At 43.1% G+C, this 18,045-nt stretch overlaps 1 protein-coding gene across 1 annotated transcript in view; it reads right to left on the minus strand.

Annotated features, from left to right (window-relative positions):
* The window catches only part of ankrd28b (ankyrin repeat domain 28b), a 50,365-nt gene that overhangs the window by 1,967 nt on the left and 30,353 nt on the right, over positions 1 to 18,045 (minus strand). The window contains exons 15-26 of the mRNA XM_054740300.2: positions 17,116 to 17,227; positions 15,011 to 15,037; positions 14,846 to 14,920; positions 4,936 to 5,137; positions 4,760 to 4,847; positions 4,563 to 4,680; positions 1,171 to 1,390; positions 854 to 941; positions 668 to 751; positions 372 to 517; positions 160 to 242; positions 1 to 83 (exon numbers count right to left, since the gene is read on the minus strand). Coding sequence (XP_054596275.2) covers positions 1 to 83; positions 160 to 242; positions 372 to 517; positions 668 to 751; positions 854 to 941; positions 1,171 to 1,390; positions 4,563 to 4,680; positions 4,760 to 4,847; positions 4,936 to 5,137; positions 14,846 to 14,920; positions 15,011 to 15,037; positions 17,116 to 17,227 — 1,326 coding nt within the window. The remainder of the gene's footprint in view (positions 84 to 159; positions 243 to 371; positions 518 to 667; positions 752 to 853; positions 942 to 1,170; positions 1,391 to 4,562; positions 4,681 to 4,759; positions 4,848 to 4,935; positions 5,138 to 14,845; positions 14,921 to 15,010; positions 15,038 to 17,115; positions 17,228 to 18,045) is intronic.

Here is an 18,045-nt window from a genome sequence, read left to right on the forward strand (position 1 = left end):
GTCTGTAAGGCGGCGTTCGTAGCATTAATGAGGTTCCTGTCTGTAATCTTCTCCAGTATCATCAAGGCACTGGTTTCATGTCCCTGTGCACACACATGCATGATGTAAGCAAGCACAGGTCACACACATGCAGCCAGCAGCACCAACACTAATACCGACCTTCCTGCAGGCCAAGTGAAGTGCAGTATTCTTCAAAGCATCTTGTAAAGTGAGATCTGCTTTAGCGCTGCTCACCAGCAGCTCTGAGTGAGAAATATCACACGCAGGGAAAACAAACTCCGCTGAATTCAATATTGCACCATTTATTAAAGCACCACTTCTCTTCTAATCATTTTTCACAGTTGCTGAAAAACATAGCCAGGTGTTCATACCGACAGCATTGTTCTGTCCATTCTCTGCAGCCATCATGAGCGGCGTTTTCCCTGCAGCATCAGCACAGTTGACCTGAGCATTGTGGCTCAGCAACAGCTGGAGACACTCCACGTGGTCAGCGAAGGCTGCAGCATGCAGGGGGGTTCTGCACAATAACATGCAATACATCCGAGTTCATCAGAAAAGCAAACAGACGTTCACGTTTTTTAGTGTTAACTCACGACTAACTTTTAATTTACTGAACAAAATCCCCAGAGGAAGAACGTTGCTCGATGACCTTTGGGACTGTGAGTACCTGTTTTTGCTGTCTTTGGCATTAACAATGACTCGACCAAGAGTGTCTATCAACATTTCAGCAGCACTTTCGTTGTCACGGAAGCTAGAAAAGGAGAGGGAGAAAAAGCTCAAGTGTTTACTCAGTCAAGAGGCTGGGCCTTCCTTTGGCACATCGACTGAAACTGAAGACGACTCAGGTTCTTACACAGCACAGTGGAGAGGGCTGAAGGGGTTGCCCTCTGCCTTTTGGAAAATCTCTTGTTCCAGTAAAACCTCCACACACGTATCGTGACCTGCAAAATAGAAAAGCATTAATTTACTCTCAAAGAAAGAAATGCCAACATCAGAAATAAAATAAAAAATAAAAACCACCGTCGGACTGTTTTAAAAGCCCATTCTTAAGGTCTCCATTATACCAATCATGATTTATTTAGGTGCATACACGGTTAAACACTAGACATACATTTACATATATGTATTGACTGTTTTGTGTAAAAGCCCAGGAAATCTTCCTGACCGTACCGTTGTAGCAGGCCCAGTGCAGCGGGGTGTAGCCCTCTCTGTCTGTTAGGATGGGGAGTGTTTCTACTGACTGGGCGGCATGCAAGAGACCCCCGAGTACCCCGATGTGACCGCATGCTGCTGCCAGGTGGATCGGTGTGCGTCCCTTGCAGTCCTGGGCCAGGAAGTTGGTGCTATGCTGAAGCAAGGCCTCCACACATTCCTCGTGACCGGTCACCGCCTAATTACAGAATACATGAGATAGTATTTTAGAAGAATTTCACAACAATGGTGTTCCTTCTAAAACTCATCTATGCCGACCATGTTGGTAAATCCTTACTATATAATAACATGTTAAAACCTTTAGGTGTTAACCAAGCCTCCCTGTAGCTTCTCGGGATCCTGCTTAGTAGATATTTTATTCTTCCTCATAACTTGCTGAGAAAAACTCAAGTTTAGGCAGTGTTGCTAATCTTCATGACTTTCCTGTATAACTGTTGGTTGTTAACTTTTATATCATGTAGGAGGCACACAGTGATATTTGAGAAGTGAAAAAAAAAATTAAAAATGACAAGAAAGAGTAATTAAGGGGGTCAGTTGTAAGTTTCCCTCCTCTTTGAATATTCTCTGAAGAGTAGCAACATGGAGGTCTCTAAACAACTAATGACCTGAAAACTAAGATGGTTCACCATCATGGTTTAGAGGAAGGAGACAGAAAGCTGTCTCAGAGGTTTCAGCTGTCTGTTTCCACAGTTAGGAACATGCTGAGGAAATGGAAGACCACGGTTCAAGTGAAGGCTCGAAGTGGCAGAACAAGAAACATCTCTGGTAAACAGAGGTGAAGAATGGTGAGAATAGTCAGAGTCAACCCACAGAGCAGCACCAGAGACCTACAACATCATCTTGCTGCAGATGGAGTCACTGGGCATCGTTCAACTATTCAGCGCACTTTACACAAGGAGATGCTGCATGTGAGAGTGATGCAGAGGAAGCCTTTTCTCCACCCACAGCACAACCAGAGCAGCTTGAGGTTTGCTAAAGCACATCTGGACAAGCCAGCTTCATTTTGGAATCAGGTGCTGAGAACTAATTAAACTAAAATTGGGTTATTTGGGCATAACAAGGGTCGTTATGCATGGAGGAAACAGAACACAGAACTCCAAGGAAAACACCTGCTACCTACAGTAAAGCATGGTGGTGGTTCCATCATGCTGTGGGCTGTGTGGCCAGAGCAGGGAATGGGAATATTGTTAAAGTTGAGGAACACATGGATTCAACCCAATATCAGCAGATTCTGGAGACCAATGTCCAGGAATCAGTGACAAAGCTGAAGCTGCACCGTGGCTAGATCTTTAAACAAGACAACGACCCTAAACACTGTTCAGTATCTACTAAGGCATTCATGCAGGGGAACAAGTACAACGTTCTGGAATGGCCCTCTCAGTCCCCAGACCTGAATATTATTGACAATCTGTGGTGTGAGTTAAAGAGAGCTGATGGAAGCCATCCAACCTGAATGAACTAGAGATGTTTTGTGAAGAAGAATAGTCCAGAATACCTTCAACCAGAATCCAGACTCTCACTGGAAGCTCTAGGAAGTGTTTAGAGGCTGCTGTTTCAGCAAAAGGAGGTTCTACTAAATAAATGCGCCAAGATGGCGCCGGTGTACGTGGCAAGCCGTCTGTCTCCTGTCAGTTATTTTATCTTTTTATTACTTTTTAGTGTTTGCGTGTGTAATGTGACTTTGTTGCCGACTTATGACCGAGAGGCTCTTCTAGAACTTCGGTCGGCTGCTGGCCTAGTGAAACCGGGTGCTTGGACGGGCTGGAGGAGTTCCAGTTTTTCGTCCTCATGCCAGTGCCGCTTGGCACCACCGCTTGTGCCTCGACAGCTCCTGGATCGGGCTAACTGGAGGAAGCGTTGTAGGGGCCGTGGAAGGCGTGGTGGACGGCGGGTGAGACTACGGTCCGAGCTGTCACGGTCCCGTAGGGAGCTTGCTGAGCTGACGGGTATCAGCTGTCATCTTGTGGCGCCGTAACGCCTGTTGGAGCCGGCCCCGTCCTGCCTCGTGCCGTTGGTGGGATTTGAAGAGGAGACTGCGTACCCGCGCTTTCTTCCAGTGTCTCGGTGCCGATGGAGGGGAGTCAACCCAGCGAATCTCCACCCGGTGACCTGTACGGGGGTAGCATCCACGTCCCTGGGCTTAACTTTGGTTTCTGTTTTGAGGGGTTTTCTGGAGGTGTGGTCCCTTTGATCAGCTGTTTCAGTTCAAGTGTTTTGTTTTCAATAAACTGCTGCTCAGAAAATCTTTCGTCTCACGTCCATTTCTTGTTGCATGGTGAAACTATGTTGAACCTTGCTAAGATCCAACCATGCAAAATATGATTTTTGGTCATTTTTCAAGTGTTCTTAAAATTTTGATCGGGACTGTATTTTGTTTTTCAGCACACAGTGGTCCCTCACTATAGCATGATTCACTTTTCGTGGCGCCGCAGTTTCACGTTCTTTTTTAGGGAGGAATTTTGATGCATTTTTCTTTTCTTTTTTACAGTGAATTGTGTTCTGCGTCTGAAAGTACAAAGGTTTGAACTTTGACAGTGTTTACACAAGAGAAAAGCCTGAAAATGTCAATGCCTGTCTGAGAAAAGCGTATAAAGTGTGAAGTGAGGGGATTTACAGCCTTAAAAGATTATGGCAGTGTGCTGGGACGAGCACGTCTGCGGAGGAGAGGAGAACGGCAGTGTCAGTGGTAGCGCGCTGTGCCACGGCTGGAGCAAATAAAACTTATAACCCCTGCATGCATGCTGGAAATAAAACTGTTGAGAAACAGATATTCTGGTGTGTTTTGTGTGTGTGTGAACCCAATAGTAGCTGTGTACACTACAAACATCTATAACTGTAAAGAAAGAAGCTAACTACTTTGCGTATTTCTCATATTGCGAGTTATTTTTAGAACCCAACTCTCGTGATTAACGAAAGACCACTGTTAATATGTTTTTCTGTATAGTGTTTTATTCTTGTTTTTATATTTTAGCGTTTTAGGACTTATTCCAAATCTGAAAAAGGAGTCTCCAACCAAATTAAATCCAACCACAGACTTACCTGTAAAGAATGTCCACCTTTATAAATAAAAATACAATCAAGAACCTTTAGGAGTGGCTTATGTTAAAGAATACAGTGCACTTTTTAGCACGGAAGTGTAGAGAAGGCGCAGGTGTGTTAACGAGTGTCACAAAAGTGGGTTCTGTTAAAAAATCATCCCAAGCAAAACAGCTTTTGAGTGGAATGCAGCCCTCGTTAATACACCTGAGCCTTACCTACACATTCAAACTGCTGTGAAAAAGAGAATAAACTCCATTAATGTAAAAACAACAACAACCAAAAGAACACACATATTAAACAAAAACACTTACTCCTCTATGCAAAGCTGTTCTGCCCAGTTTGTCCTTGGCTTCAACGTTGGCTCCCTTATTAAGGAGAGAATACACACACTCTATGTGTCCACTCAGGACTGACAGCATCAGCGGGGTTCTGAGAAAGAACAGATCCTACTGTTAACATTGATCAGAAATATTACCGAGGAAAAGTTTGAAAACGTTATTTTACTTACTGTCCTTTTCCATCTTGGATGTCTAATGCACTTTGAAGATCAGAATTTCCAATCAGCAGTCTCAAACACTCTGAATGACCATTAGTAGCTGTAGAAGAGAAGAAAACAACCGTATTTATCATACGTTTTTATGTAATTACTCACAGAACCATGTTTAGATTCCCGAATCCGAGTACCTGCAGCATGTATGGGGGTTCGTTTCAAGGTTGAATCTTTGACAAAGATGGAGGCTCCTTGGTTGATTAGGACGTCTACACACTCCACGTGGCCTTTGAAGGCAGCCAAGTCTAGAGGTGTACGTCCTTCCTGGTTTCTAACATCCAAATCCAGCAAAGACTGCACCAGAACCTCCATTGCCTGATGATGACCGTGGTACGCCTGAAGGATGAATCCAGTACAAAAAAGTTTAAATTAGGGGTGAGACTGTAGCACATTAATTATAAATAATTATTAGAAAAAATTATGCGAATTCATGCATTTAATCAGAGATTGCATTTCAGGCAAGGTGGAACCTTTGTCATTGCACGATTTCCTGGTAGGCCGGATATCACTGAAGCACACAACAATGCACAGTGCTCTGCTAACGGTTACTAAAAGGGGATCATTTGAAGGAATTGGCTGGCTTGGACTGCTGCAGTATTTGGGAAAACTCGTCAGCCTCTTCTCTTAACTTGTAAAAATAAAATAAACTTCCTGAAAACTACGGACTCCACGACGCCGACAATTTTCAGAGATCGCCTCGGATCTCTGCTGCTACTGCAGTCACCAACCGGCACAGACAGCTTTACAAATGTCGAGGAAAGCTGTATTTTTAACATTCATGTGACATCTGTGCAGCACTGAAAGCACCAGACAGAATGACGCTTTGCTCTTAGCAGAAGTTTATAAAAGTATTGAGAGGAAAATGCTCCGTGTCCTCACTACTCCGTAAACAGTCACAAACAACGGGTCTTAAAGCAACAGAAACACTCTAGAAAACTATCAGAGAGATTTAAAAAATTACGCCAGTTAATTAGATTTTTGTGAGAATAGCGACAGTTTCAACATCGCAGAAAGGTGTTGAAGTGGTCAGACATCAGCTGATAGGGAGCTAAAGCGGCGGATGTTTAAGCAGCACATCAGGGGAGGCGAGGAACCAGAAAGGTGTGATCATGCTGGAGATCACACCAGACTCGCTGCTGCTGCATGAATCTGCAGGTCTGCAGCCATCACCTTTTTAATGCGACAGCGGGACTTCCCATGCCAGAAAGGTCCGCTCACCTGTTCACAGCTCAGGCGTCAGATCATTAAATCCTCGTCATGATCTTTTATCTTCCCATCATCCTCCAGTCATCCAACTGGAACCAGTTAGTGTTCCTGATCGTTTTAGTCGCTGTAACGCTGACTGTATCAGTCTCTAAATATGTCATGCATGCTCTGGTATTTAAAATGAGTACATTTAGGTCTTCTGTCATATTTGTGTCTGTTCTTGTCTCATTTTTAAGGATTTTTTTCTAGATATGTTTTTACTACATTATGAGTAACAGAAATGCTAAATAAAACATCCAATTAAACAAACAAGTGAAACTGGACGAATGATTATGGTGCAAAAGTCCATTTATTTCAGAAATTCAACTAGACAGACACAATTTAGAAGCTCAGGAACCAGTTGCAGGTGTTTTCTATTAGTAATTATACTTTTTTGTTGACTTGGTCTTGTTTCTAGTCACAAAGTGACATTTGAAAAATTAGAATACATTTTCTTAGAAATTAAAAGAGCTTGAGCTTACAGTAATAATATCTGTATCTAACGTTTCTCTGCCTCATTATTTTCAATTAAAAAAATTGCTTTGAGGGCGCATTAACATCAACGATTATGCGATTAATTTCGATTAATTAATTACAGAGCCTCTAATTAATTTGATTTATTTTGTATAAAGTCCCACCACTAGTTTAAATCATTTTAATCAATAGAAACTCATCTCCATAAATTTTCCACCAGCCGAAAACAGAATGACATCCTTTGGCCAAATTTTGGTACTGGTGTCCATTTCTCAAACACTCTCACTCCTGACGTGTGACGTTCATGGCTGTGCCTCAGCACCGCTCAGCACCAGAATGTTATGGCTGATGAGTGAAGACCAGTCATACACAGTAAGTTGTTAAAGTGCAAGTAATCTAAATCAACTATTTTGCTGATAACCTGTATAGATGGTTGTCTAATAGTGCTGTAGAAGTGTGCAGTCATTATTTTAGTGCAACTTGCTTAAAATTTTATATTTCAGCCCCAAAACACACACACCCTTTGTACTCCCTTACCCAATAAATTTTTTCTTATTCCAATTTCTGAAAACTGGCAATGACAGGCGTGTTCAGCTACTGAAATCCCAGTTTTAATTAAATATAAAGTTTTCCTGTGACAATGAACTGGAATATTTGGATTTCGGTTTCTTAAACAACTCTACAACAAATCAGTTAAAAGCAAAGCAGCCGGTTATTTCCCAGGGAGGCTGATTGTTAATCAATAAATCCCTTCTGATACAAGCTGCTGCACTGCATCATGGGACTTGTAGTATTTGTAACAACACTTGAAATCATTATAAACTACAAAACATGGAACAACTAATGCCACCAGTTAGGGCTGCAACCAACGATTATTTGGATCATCGACTACTCGGATGGGGATCTCGACTCGATTAATTGGATTAAATGGGAACATTTAACTCATTCACTGCCAGCAGTTTCCTGATCGGTAAAGCCCTTCGCTGCCAGCGTTTTTCACCGTTTTTACTGTTTTTTTAAGAGTCACAGAACGTTGCGCGCTAGGATGATGTCAATGCCAAAACAACCAAAACAAAGCGGGGACTCGCCTCTTACATCAGGAAGAATCCGAGCGTTTCGAGTGTTATCCGTTCTTTCATAATCTGTTGTTGAATTGTGATCGGCAGACGCTTTTCCAGTTCGCTCCTCTTTTTTTTTTTTTTTTTTTTACAGCACTGGCCCAAAACGATCTCCTAACACATGGATGTTCTGCTTCCTGATCACATGATGTGTGACGTACACGGATGAAGATCAGCTTTAGAGCTGGGATGTTCGTTCTCACGGTGCGGGGGCTCGTTCCGACGCCCACACAGTAAAAAAATGCGAATGACAACTTTAGTCATCATTGGCAGTGAATGAGCTAAACACTGCTAGGGAAACATTTTTACTCTCCTTCCTTTACTTTATTTAGCAAAGCATAATTAGAAAACAGTTCAGTAGTGTGCAAAACAACATGCCATCACCTAAATATATCCATAATTAAACTATAATTAGTAAAAATTTAATGTATTTCATTAACATGCTCAGTAGTAAGCTACTGAATATGCTAATAACATTTCATTTCTACTGCATGGTGACACGTTTATTATGTACAAGCTAGCAATAAACCAATTTAAAGGGGCGTTATGGAAGTTTGACAGCCAAAACATGTATAGAAATAATAAATGTCTTCTTCATACATTCTCCTGCAATGCCCTGGTCCTGTAGAATGAGCCCTGGCATTTTTACTGTGATTGCCTGTTTTTCCTGTAAAATCACAGAAAAAGAGAGCTGCTTGGGTCGAGCAGGCTGCTTCATGTGCGTTCACGCTCAGGCATAGCCCGTAGCATTTGCTATCAGTAGCTTTAATTTTAATTGCCGCTCGGGAATAAATAAATAAAGTTTTTCTGATTCTGATTTAGCAGCAGAGAGAGAGGAACAGCGACTTTGTCGCTGTTCCTAACGCCTAGTGATGAACATAGCTACATTTCTGAGGACCCTCAGCTACTTTCTTCTAGATATTTCCTGCAAATTAGCAACAAAATAGCCATTTTCGCTCCGAATCGTTCTTTGAACGTTGTTTCAACTGTCATCAATGATATAAAAGTTACAGATACAAAAGATGACACCAGCGCTGTAGCTCACCTAGTAAGACGTTGGTCTCTCATGCTGAAGACCCGGGTTTGATTCTGGATGTCAACATAGTTTATTTTTTTACATTAATGATGTATTTTTTTACAGTAAGATGCCCAAATTTTTATTTGAGACTCGCCGAACGGCATTGAATTCACAGACAAAAAAGATGTGGGTTCAACTTTCATTTTGGAACAATTTTTCAAGCAAGGGAAGGGAATGATCTGAGCATGCAGGAGGACTGACCCATCATAAACCTTTGTCGGCTGTGCTGAAGAGAAAGGTACAGAACCAAATTATTTAATTAATTAGCTGCGTGTTCCACACACACACACACACACACACACACACACACACACACACACACACACACACACACACACACACACACACACACACACACACACACACACACACACACAGGACTGTCTCAGCGGTTATTTTCGTTAAGGAGTGTGCACGTACAGCATGCGCGCCTCGTGCACGCGCCTACTATTGAAGCTGCCGTTACACTTTCGGCCTGAGGGGGCAATCGCGAGCATAAAAATTCTAAACTCCATAAAGTCCCTTTAAATTATGCTCACAGATAGACGCGTTTGTGAATTACATGCTACAGTAGCTTGCCATAATCCTGCAGCAGTGTTTAGTAGTGCTGTACGATACTGCAAAATTTGGTATCGATCCGATACCAAGTAAATACAGGGGTTAGTATTGCCGATACCGATACCAATACTGATACTTTTTACTAGTCTAGTACCATCTAGTTTTGTGGGATTTATTAAGATAAATAAGATCAATAAAACTTGAATTTTCAGACAAGATTCTCAAGTTTTATTGATTACTTAATTATTTTGTAAGTTTTCCTTTAATAAATCATGTGTGCGATGATAATAAAATACAGGGAACATTTTCAGGCAAATAAAGTTGTTATTAGGAAACTCAAAATGGTTTAAAAATGGTTAACAGACTCAAGATTTTTTTCTATTTGAAATCTAAAAAGCTGTGTAAAAAAAATTCCAAACGGCGCTCCTTTTTCGGTCTGCCATCACGCAGCCACAACAGCGCTCTCTGCTGTTCTGTGCTTGTCTCGTGCTGGCGCGCTGTTTTACTTTTTTTTTTAATGTAACGGCAGACTGCCCCATTGACTGACATCCGTGGCGTTCCCATCACAGTGCTTTAATGGTTTTTTTGGGCCAGTCACAGTGCTCTTTTAGCGAGGTAGGCGGGATGTCCCTGCAAACAAACATGGCTGCCGCTCAAAACGGTCCAATCACATGTATCAGCCAGGTAAACTACAAATCAAGATGGCTGCCCTTCTGTAATGGTCCAATCATGGCGCTATATAGATTTCATGGGCCAATAGCAACACTAAGTAGTCGGGATGTTATTGGAGAAAAAACCCAAACGTGACTAGTCAGTGGTCAGCCGCTCGTTTGAAACGGCTTTGGCATCAAGTTTGGACTATTATGACTTTGGCTTTTGTTTGAATCAAGATCAGATGGAAGTACTAAAATTTATTTAGGAAAAGGATGTGTTTTGCATCTTCTTTGAAGGAGTTTGGTGGACTGCCTCCTTGACCGACATCTGTAGCAGTGAGTAAGTCATGGCTTGCCAGGCTAGAAGAAACGGAATCAATTCCATCACGCAGGTATCTAGTAAATACTCAATACCAACGTTAGATCGATATTATCGATATTTTAGATCGATCCGCCCAGCCCAGTGTTTAGCAGAGCAGACTCGAACCTGACAGCAGCGGTTCTGCTCCATAGCGCTGCAGTCAGCTAAGGATAAACAGGATGGTGGGGACTTTTCTTCCACTTGTAGAGTTTAGATGTTCTTAGTTTCACGACCATCATGTTTTTTTCAGAACCCCACTTGATCATCAGCCTGCTACCTGCTAGCATAAGCTAATCTGCCCATAGTTGCACTTTTGATCCCAAACCGTTTCTACATTTGTGTCTTTGCTGGTTTCTGTTTTCCCACACCACCAAGATGAGCTCATTGTGCGTCAGTGCATCATTTATTGGGTCGGCAACAAGATGGCGCCTGTGCTTGGCTTAGCCGCAGTCACCGGCCACCTTTTCAAACTTTTCTCCACTAACCTCCTCTTTTCCACCTTGCTCCTGTCTGCGATCCTCTTCAGTAGTGTCACCGCTACCATCTCCTATGATCGCCAGACTCTTTTGTCCTTCCGTTCGTTCACGATCGCCCAAGATGCACCGAGGATTTACCATCCTGTTTGTTTACCTGAGTGGCGCACTGGCCCGGAGCCAAACAATGGTCACGAGCTGCCCGCCTCCAGCGATGTTTATCCGGTCCCAGGAAAACGTCAGAGAAAAAGAGGTAAACGAGCAGGAATCCAGGTGAGAATAAGACTTCTCTTAAAGCGTGGTTTATCTAGTAAACATCGGCGTGATCTTCTGGCTTCTCTTCCTTTGTTTGGTGACCTGAGCACCACTTCCACATTCGCGCCAGGCCGCGTTGCAGCGCGGTTCGTCCGTCCACGTTTTTTAAGGCTGGTTTATCCTCATTCCTCAGTGGTTTCTCCTCCTGTTCCCTCCATAAGTGGTTTTTATAAACACCGTGGATCTAACCCCGCTAATTTACGTCCATTTACTCCAACTGTTTCTGTAGTTTCGGATTCCTCCACCTCACTCAGCATGGCTCTATTAAACACCCGCTCTGTTAACAATAAGCCCTTCCTGATCAATGATCTAATTCTCTCTAAAAACCTGGATTTTCTGTTTCTGACTGAAGTTTGGCAGCAAACATCTGATTACTCTGCTCTGATTGAACTCTGCCCGAGTAGTTATTATTTTCTTAGCCAGCCCCGGGGTTCTGGTCGTGGTGGAGGCCTAGCTGTTGTTTTCAGAGACCATCTTCCATGTAGCTCTACGACCTCTGGTCACTTTGCTTCCTTTGAACTGCAGCTGATTAAAGTCGGGCGTAAGGACCCGTTGTGATCTATCGTCCACCTGGTCCAAACAGTTCTTTCCTTCAGGAGTTTAGTGACTTTCTATCCTCCACTGTGAAGCTGTCCAGACTGGTGATTGTTGGTGACTTTAGCATCCACATTGATGATCCCTCTGATTACTTTGCCATGAATTTCTCCAGCCTGATGGACTCCTTCAGCTTTACCCAGCATGTTTCTGGCCCCACACACACCAGGGGGCAAACTCTAGACCTTGTTTTTACCCTGAGTCTAAATGCTGACAGTGTTTGTCCTGAGGACGTTTATATTTCAGATCACCATTGCATTTTCTTTAACTTGTCAGTTTCTGCGTCCCCACCTCCTGCTCACCGTATGGTTAGTTCTCGTTTTCTTAATGAGAGCACAGCTAGCAATTTTTCTGCTGCTTTGATCCACCCTGTTCTTCTGATAACGACCCAGATTCCTTAACTTCTCAGTTTAACGAGCACTGCCTCTCCATTCTGGACAACATCTGTCCTGTCAGAACCAGATCAGTTCCTGCAGTGAACCCTACTCCCTGGTTTAATTTCAGCCTTCACAGCCTGAAGCGCTAATGCAGAAAAATTGAGCGCTTGTGGAAGAAAACCTGTCTCCACGTCCATCTGCTGCACCTAAAGGATCTTCTGACATCCTTTAACTCTGCAGTCAGAGATGCGAGGGTTTCCTATTTCTCCAACCTGGTGTTCCAGAGCAAAGGGAACCCCAAGGTGCTGTTAAACCCCATCAGCAGCATCGTCTCTCCTGCCTCTTCTACAGCCTCCATCCACTCTGTTACAGACTGTGAGAACTTTCTGTCTTTCTTTGTGGACAAAGTCAATAAGGTTAGATCTAGCATCTCTCCTTCAGCCTTATCGCCGCCTCTCCCGACTCCAACCAGGCCCATCATCCTAGATAGCTTTGCTCCTGTTTCTTTGCCTGAGTTAACCAAACTAGTTTACTCTATGAAGACCTCTGCATGCCCCCTCCACATCTTACCCTCATCTTTGTTTAAAAGTGCTTTTCAGTCCATTGGTCCCAGCGTGCTCGCTATAATTAATGCTTCTCTGGTTTCTGGTCAGGTCCCTGCTTACTTTAAGAAAGCTGTAATCCACCCGCTTCTTAAAAAAACTGAGTCTCGACCCCTCTCTCAATAGCAGCTTCAGACCCATCTCTAAACTTCCGTTCATCTCCAAGATCTTGGAAAAGGTTGTGGCTAAACAATTCACAGCTGCTCTTGATGAACATAACATCTATGATAGCTTCCAGTCAGGTTTTCGTAGAGCTCATTCTACTGAAACAGCTCTTCTGTCTGGTCCTGCTGGACCAGACTGCAGCTTTTGACACTGTTGACCATCACCTGCTACTGGAGAGGCTGAGAGACTGGGTAGGCCTATCAGGATCTGCTCTGGAGTGGTTCTCCTCATATCTTTCTGAGCGCTCCTTTTCTGTGGCCGTCTCCAAGTTTAGGTCCTCCACCACCTCCCATACCCATGGTGTCCCACAAGGTTCTGTGCTGGGGCCTCTGCTCTTCCTCCTCTATCTGCTTCCTCTTCAGCACATCCTGAGATCCTTCAAAGGAATCTCCTACCATCTTTATGCAGATGACATCCAACTGTACATCTCCTTTAAACCCCATGAGATGTCTAAGCTGCAGCTGTTACACACCTGCTTAGACTCTATCAAAACCTGGATGGCTGGGAGCTTTCTACAGCTGAATGAAGATAAGACTGAGATCCTCATCTGTGCCCCAGACAAGCTGGTTCCCAAAGTCAGAGACTCTCTTGGTCAGCTTGCTTCTCACACCAAACCTTCTGTCAGGAATCTTGGTGTGACCTTTGACCCAGCTCTCACCCTGAATTCTCATGTCAGTTCTCCTGTTGGCTCTTCCTTCTTCCATCTCAGGAACGTTGCTAAGCTGAGTCCCATTCTGTCCCGCTCTGAACTTGAAAGTTCTCCACACCTTCAGCTCCTCACGCTTAGACTACTGTAACTCTCTTTTCACGTGTCTGAGCAGAACCTCCCTGAACCGTCTACAGGTGGTTCAGAATGCCTGTGCTTGGCTTCTGACCAAGTCCTCCAAACACACCCACATCACACCGCTTCTCCTCCAGCTTCACTGGCTGCCAGTCAACTTCAGGGTTCATTTCAAGATCCTGGTTCTGGTCTATAGGGCCTTACATGGACAAGCACCATCTTACATTGGTGATCTTCTTAGTCCCTACACCCCCAGCAGGTCCCCGAGGTCCAGTGATCAAAGCCTACTGGTTGTGCAACACCAGGCTAAAGACCAAAGGTGACAGATCATCTGCTGCTGTGGCCCCCAGACTCTGGAACTCTCTCCCCCTGAGCCTGAGATCAGTGGTCTCCTTTAAAAAGCAGCTGAAGACTCACTTGTTCAAGCTGGCTTTTGTATGACCTTCTTCACCACTCTCTCTTTATTCTGCTCTCCCCATCTATTCCACCTTCCTCAGGATCCACTGGTTTCCCTCTTTCCTATTCACTCGCTCTCTTTCTTAACATATTTTTATCACAATAGTCTATTTTTGCTCATTTTAAATATATTTTTAAACATTTTCTAAATGCTTTTTTATATTTTTACTTTTTTTTGTTTTTGTGAAGCGCCTCGTGATTTTAATCTTGAGAGGCGCTATAGAAATGATACTTTTTTCTTCTTCTTCTTCTTCAGTAGGCAACTTACTGTTCTAAGTGTATCGTTACTCATCAAAACACCGGCTTTCTCTCTCGTTCTGATCTGCCTTGGTCTGCTCTGTTGCCTCCTGCACATGAGCTGCACGCATTGACGGTTAAAGGTTGTGCAACTCAAAAAAAAGTTGTACAACACAATAAATTGATGACAAAATGTGTTGCTAGTGCATTTCGGCATCAATTTTATTGATTTGTTGTTGCAGCCCTACCACCAGTGCATTCCTCTAGAAAACCGTAAAGCATCAATAGAAAGGCAAAAACAAGCACCTGTCCCAGCTTAGGACATGTATCGTGCTTTAAGAACCAGTATTAAAAATCTGGATGTTTTTAAAACACTTAAGGCCTAAAAAGGAAGTGAATAAATGTAAGATTTTCTGTGACTTTTTATGACCCAAAGGAAAGTTGATATAGACGTTTAAATCATTGGTTCTTCTTGAGAAGAAGATTCAGAAGGAAAACAACCTAAACAACAGAAATGTTTAAATAAAACATAAAAACCAAGTATTAAGATGACTTACAGCGAGGTGCAGAGGGCTGACGGGAGCCCACACGTCAGAGTCATTCAGGATGTCGGTGCCTGAGGTTTCCATCAGCTGAATAATTCAGATAACATTTGTTAACATTTTCATTCTTAAATAGTCGTTTAGATTTTTACTTTCGTTAAATTTTAAATGCACACTTACCACATCTAATGGTGTTTCACTTGCAATCTATCAAAGAATAAATATGAAAATTAGGGATGTAAGAAAATGTCAATATGGCAATATATCATGATATTTTTTCCTGCAATATTATATCAATATTCAAAAGCTGTGTGTCTAATTTTTGGAAGAATTAACAGTCAAACATTTGCTTATTTTCTTTTCTTTCGGTGCAATTAAAATGCCGACCGCTAGTTGGCAGCAGTGTGCAATGGGCTTCATTTCCACCATTGAAATGTAAATCCCTCTGTTATGGTTCAGATACCTCATGTTAAACATGTTAAGTATCGGTTTGGACTGTTTATTGTATTTTCCTACAAAAAAAAAATCTCTATCTAATCGTTGACTGAACGTATCGTATATATGTTATGCAGTGGGGCAAAAAAGTGTTTAGTCAGCCACAGATTGTGCAAGTTCTCCCACTTAAAATGACGACAGAGGTCAGTAATTTTCATCATAGGTACACTTCAACTGTGAAAAAAAATCCATGAATTCACATGGCAGGATTTTTAAAGAATTTATTTGTAAATCAGGGTGGAAAATAAGTATTTGGTCACTTCAAACAAGGAAAATCTCTGGCTCTCACAGACCTGTAACGTCTTCTTTAAGAAGCTTTTCTGTCCTCCACTCGTTACCTGTATTAATGGCACCTGTTTGAACTCATTATCTGTATAAAAGACACCTGTCCACAGCCTCAAACAGTCAGACTCTAAACTCCACTATGGCCAAGACCAAAGAGCTTTCGAAGGACACCAGGAAAAGAATTGTAGACCTGCACCAGACTGGGAAGAGTGAATCTACAATAGGCAAGCAGCTTGGTGTGAAAAAATCAACTGTGGGAGCAATTATCAGAAAATGGAAGACATACAAGACCACTGATAATCTCCCTCGATCTGGGGCTCCACGCAAGATCTCATCCCGTGGGGTCAAAATGATCATGAGAACGGTGAGCAAGAATCCCAGAACCACACGGGGGGACCTGGTGAATGACCTGCAGAGAGCTGGGACCACAGTAACAAAGGTCACCATCAGTAATACTCTACAACGGCAAGGAATCAAATCCTGCAGTGCCAGACGTGTTCCGCTGCTGAAGCCAGTGCATGCCCAGGCCCGTCTGAAGTTTGCCAGAGAGCACATGGATGATCCAGCAGAGGATTGGGAGAATGTCATGTGGTCAGATGAAACCAAAGTAGAACTTTTTGGTATAAACTCAACTCGTCATGTTTGGAGGAAGAAGAATACTGAGTTGCATCCCAAGAACACCATACCTACTGTGAAGCATGGGGGTGGGAACATCATGCTTTGGGGCTGTTTTTCTGCTAAGGGGACAGGACGACTGATCCGTGTTAAGGACAGAATGAATGGGGCCATGTATCGTGAGATTCTGAGCCAAAACCTCCTTCCATCAGTGAGAGCTTTGAAGATGAAACGTGGCTGGGTCTTCCAACACGACAATGATCCCAAACACACCGCCCGGGCAACAAAGGAGTGGCTCCGTAAGAAGCATTTGAAAGTCCTGGAGTGGCCTAGCCAGTCTCCAGACCTCAACCCCATAGAAAATCTGTGGAGGGAGTTGAAAGTCCGTGCTGCTTGGCGACAGCCCCAAAACATCACTGCTCTCAAGAAGATCTGCCTGGAGGAATGGGCCAAAATACCAGCTACTGTGTGTGCAAACCTGGTAAAGACCTATAGTAATCATTTGACCTCTGTTATTGCCAACAAAGGTTATGTTACAAAGTATTGAGTTGAATTTTTGTTAATTTTCCACCCTGATTTACAAATAAATTCTTTAAAAATCCTGCCATGTGAATTCATGGATTTTTTTCCCACATTCTGTCTCTCACAGTTGAAGTGTACCTATGATGTAAATTACTGACCTCTGTCATCATTTTAAGTGGGAGAACTTGCACAATCGGTGGCTGAATACTTTTTTGCCCCACTGTATATCGTATCGTGTATAACCTTTAACATGTATTGTGATACGTATCGTATTGCCAGAATTTCACCAATACACATCCTAATGAAACTGAATTGAACCACCATAAAAACAAGATGATGGAGGATTTTAAATGGCATGTATTTCTCACCAGCTCCAGACAAAGCCGATGTCCATATGCCGAGGCGTAGTGCACGGTGTTGTAGCCCTGATTGTCCCGGATCCCCGGATTTGCATCATTTCTCAGTAAGTATTCCAGGCACCTGAAGGTACAACAATCACGTTTACTCAAGAGGGAAACAGACTCTCAATGAGGCCACCCACCCACCCATCCATCCATCCATCCATCCATCCATCCAGTGTTTCCCCTAGGAATTTTTCCAGCTGTGGCGGTGGGGCTTGGGGAGAAATTATGACACGTCTCTAAATAAAGTAAAATTTTCTAGTGCAGATTGGAGACAACCCATAGAAGCACTGATTTGGTCTCATTTCAGAGAAAAATAAAACAGGTTAGATGCACCTAATAAATAAAATTACTAACAAACTCAGGAATCTTTCTTTACTTCACTGTTCTGGTGCTGAGAATATCACTAATGCGGATCAAAGGAGATACACAGATGAATGCACCTCTTTTTTATTATTTGGAAACTACATTTACTGCAGCTGGCAGAGGCAGAGATTTTTTCTATTGATACACGGAATTTACAGAATCATTTTAAATGTTAATAGGGGAAGACTGCAGGAGGGAGCGTTAAAATACAGGGAGTCCCCAGCAAAAACAAGAAACTTTACGAGTCTGATGAAACCCGCTGGTTCTCCATCAGGCAGTCACGGGGCAGCTCCAACGACCCAGTGACTGTGCTGGGTCAATGCTATCGAGCTCAGTCCGGCTCGGCAGAGGGTGAATGAGCCGAGGCGGCGTCGTGCTCTGCTTAAGAAGAGGTGTTATTTTCCCGCTTCAGAAGAAGCGTCCAAAGTGTTTTTACGCTTTCTCCGAGACATGTCACGTCGCTAAGTTGTTAGCGCCGCGCGCTAACGCGTCAATAGTGCAGCGTAGCCTGCTGGAGGTTTTAAGAGTTCA

The sequence above is a fragment of the Nothobranchius furzeri genome, chromosome 5 (assembly GCF_043380555.1).
Source record: "Nothobranchius furzeri strain GRZ-AD chromosome 5, NfurGRZ-RIMD1, whole genome shotgun sequence".
In the NCBI taxonomy this organism is placed as follows: Eukaryota; Metazoa; Chordata; class Actinopteri; order Cyprinodontiformes; family Nothobranchiidae; genus Nothobranchius; species Nothobranchius furzeri.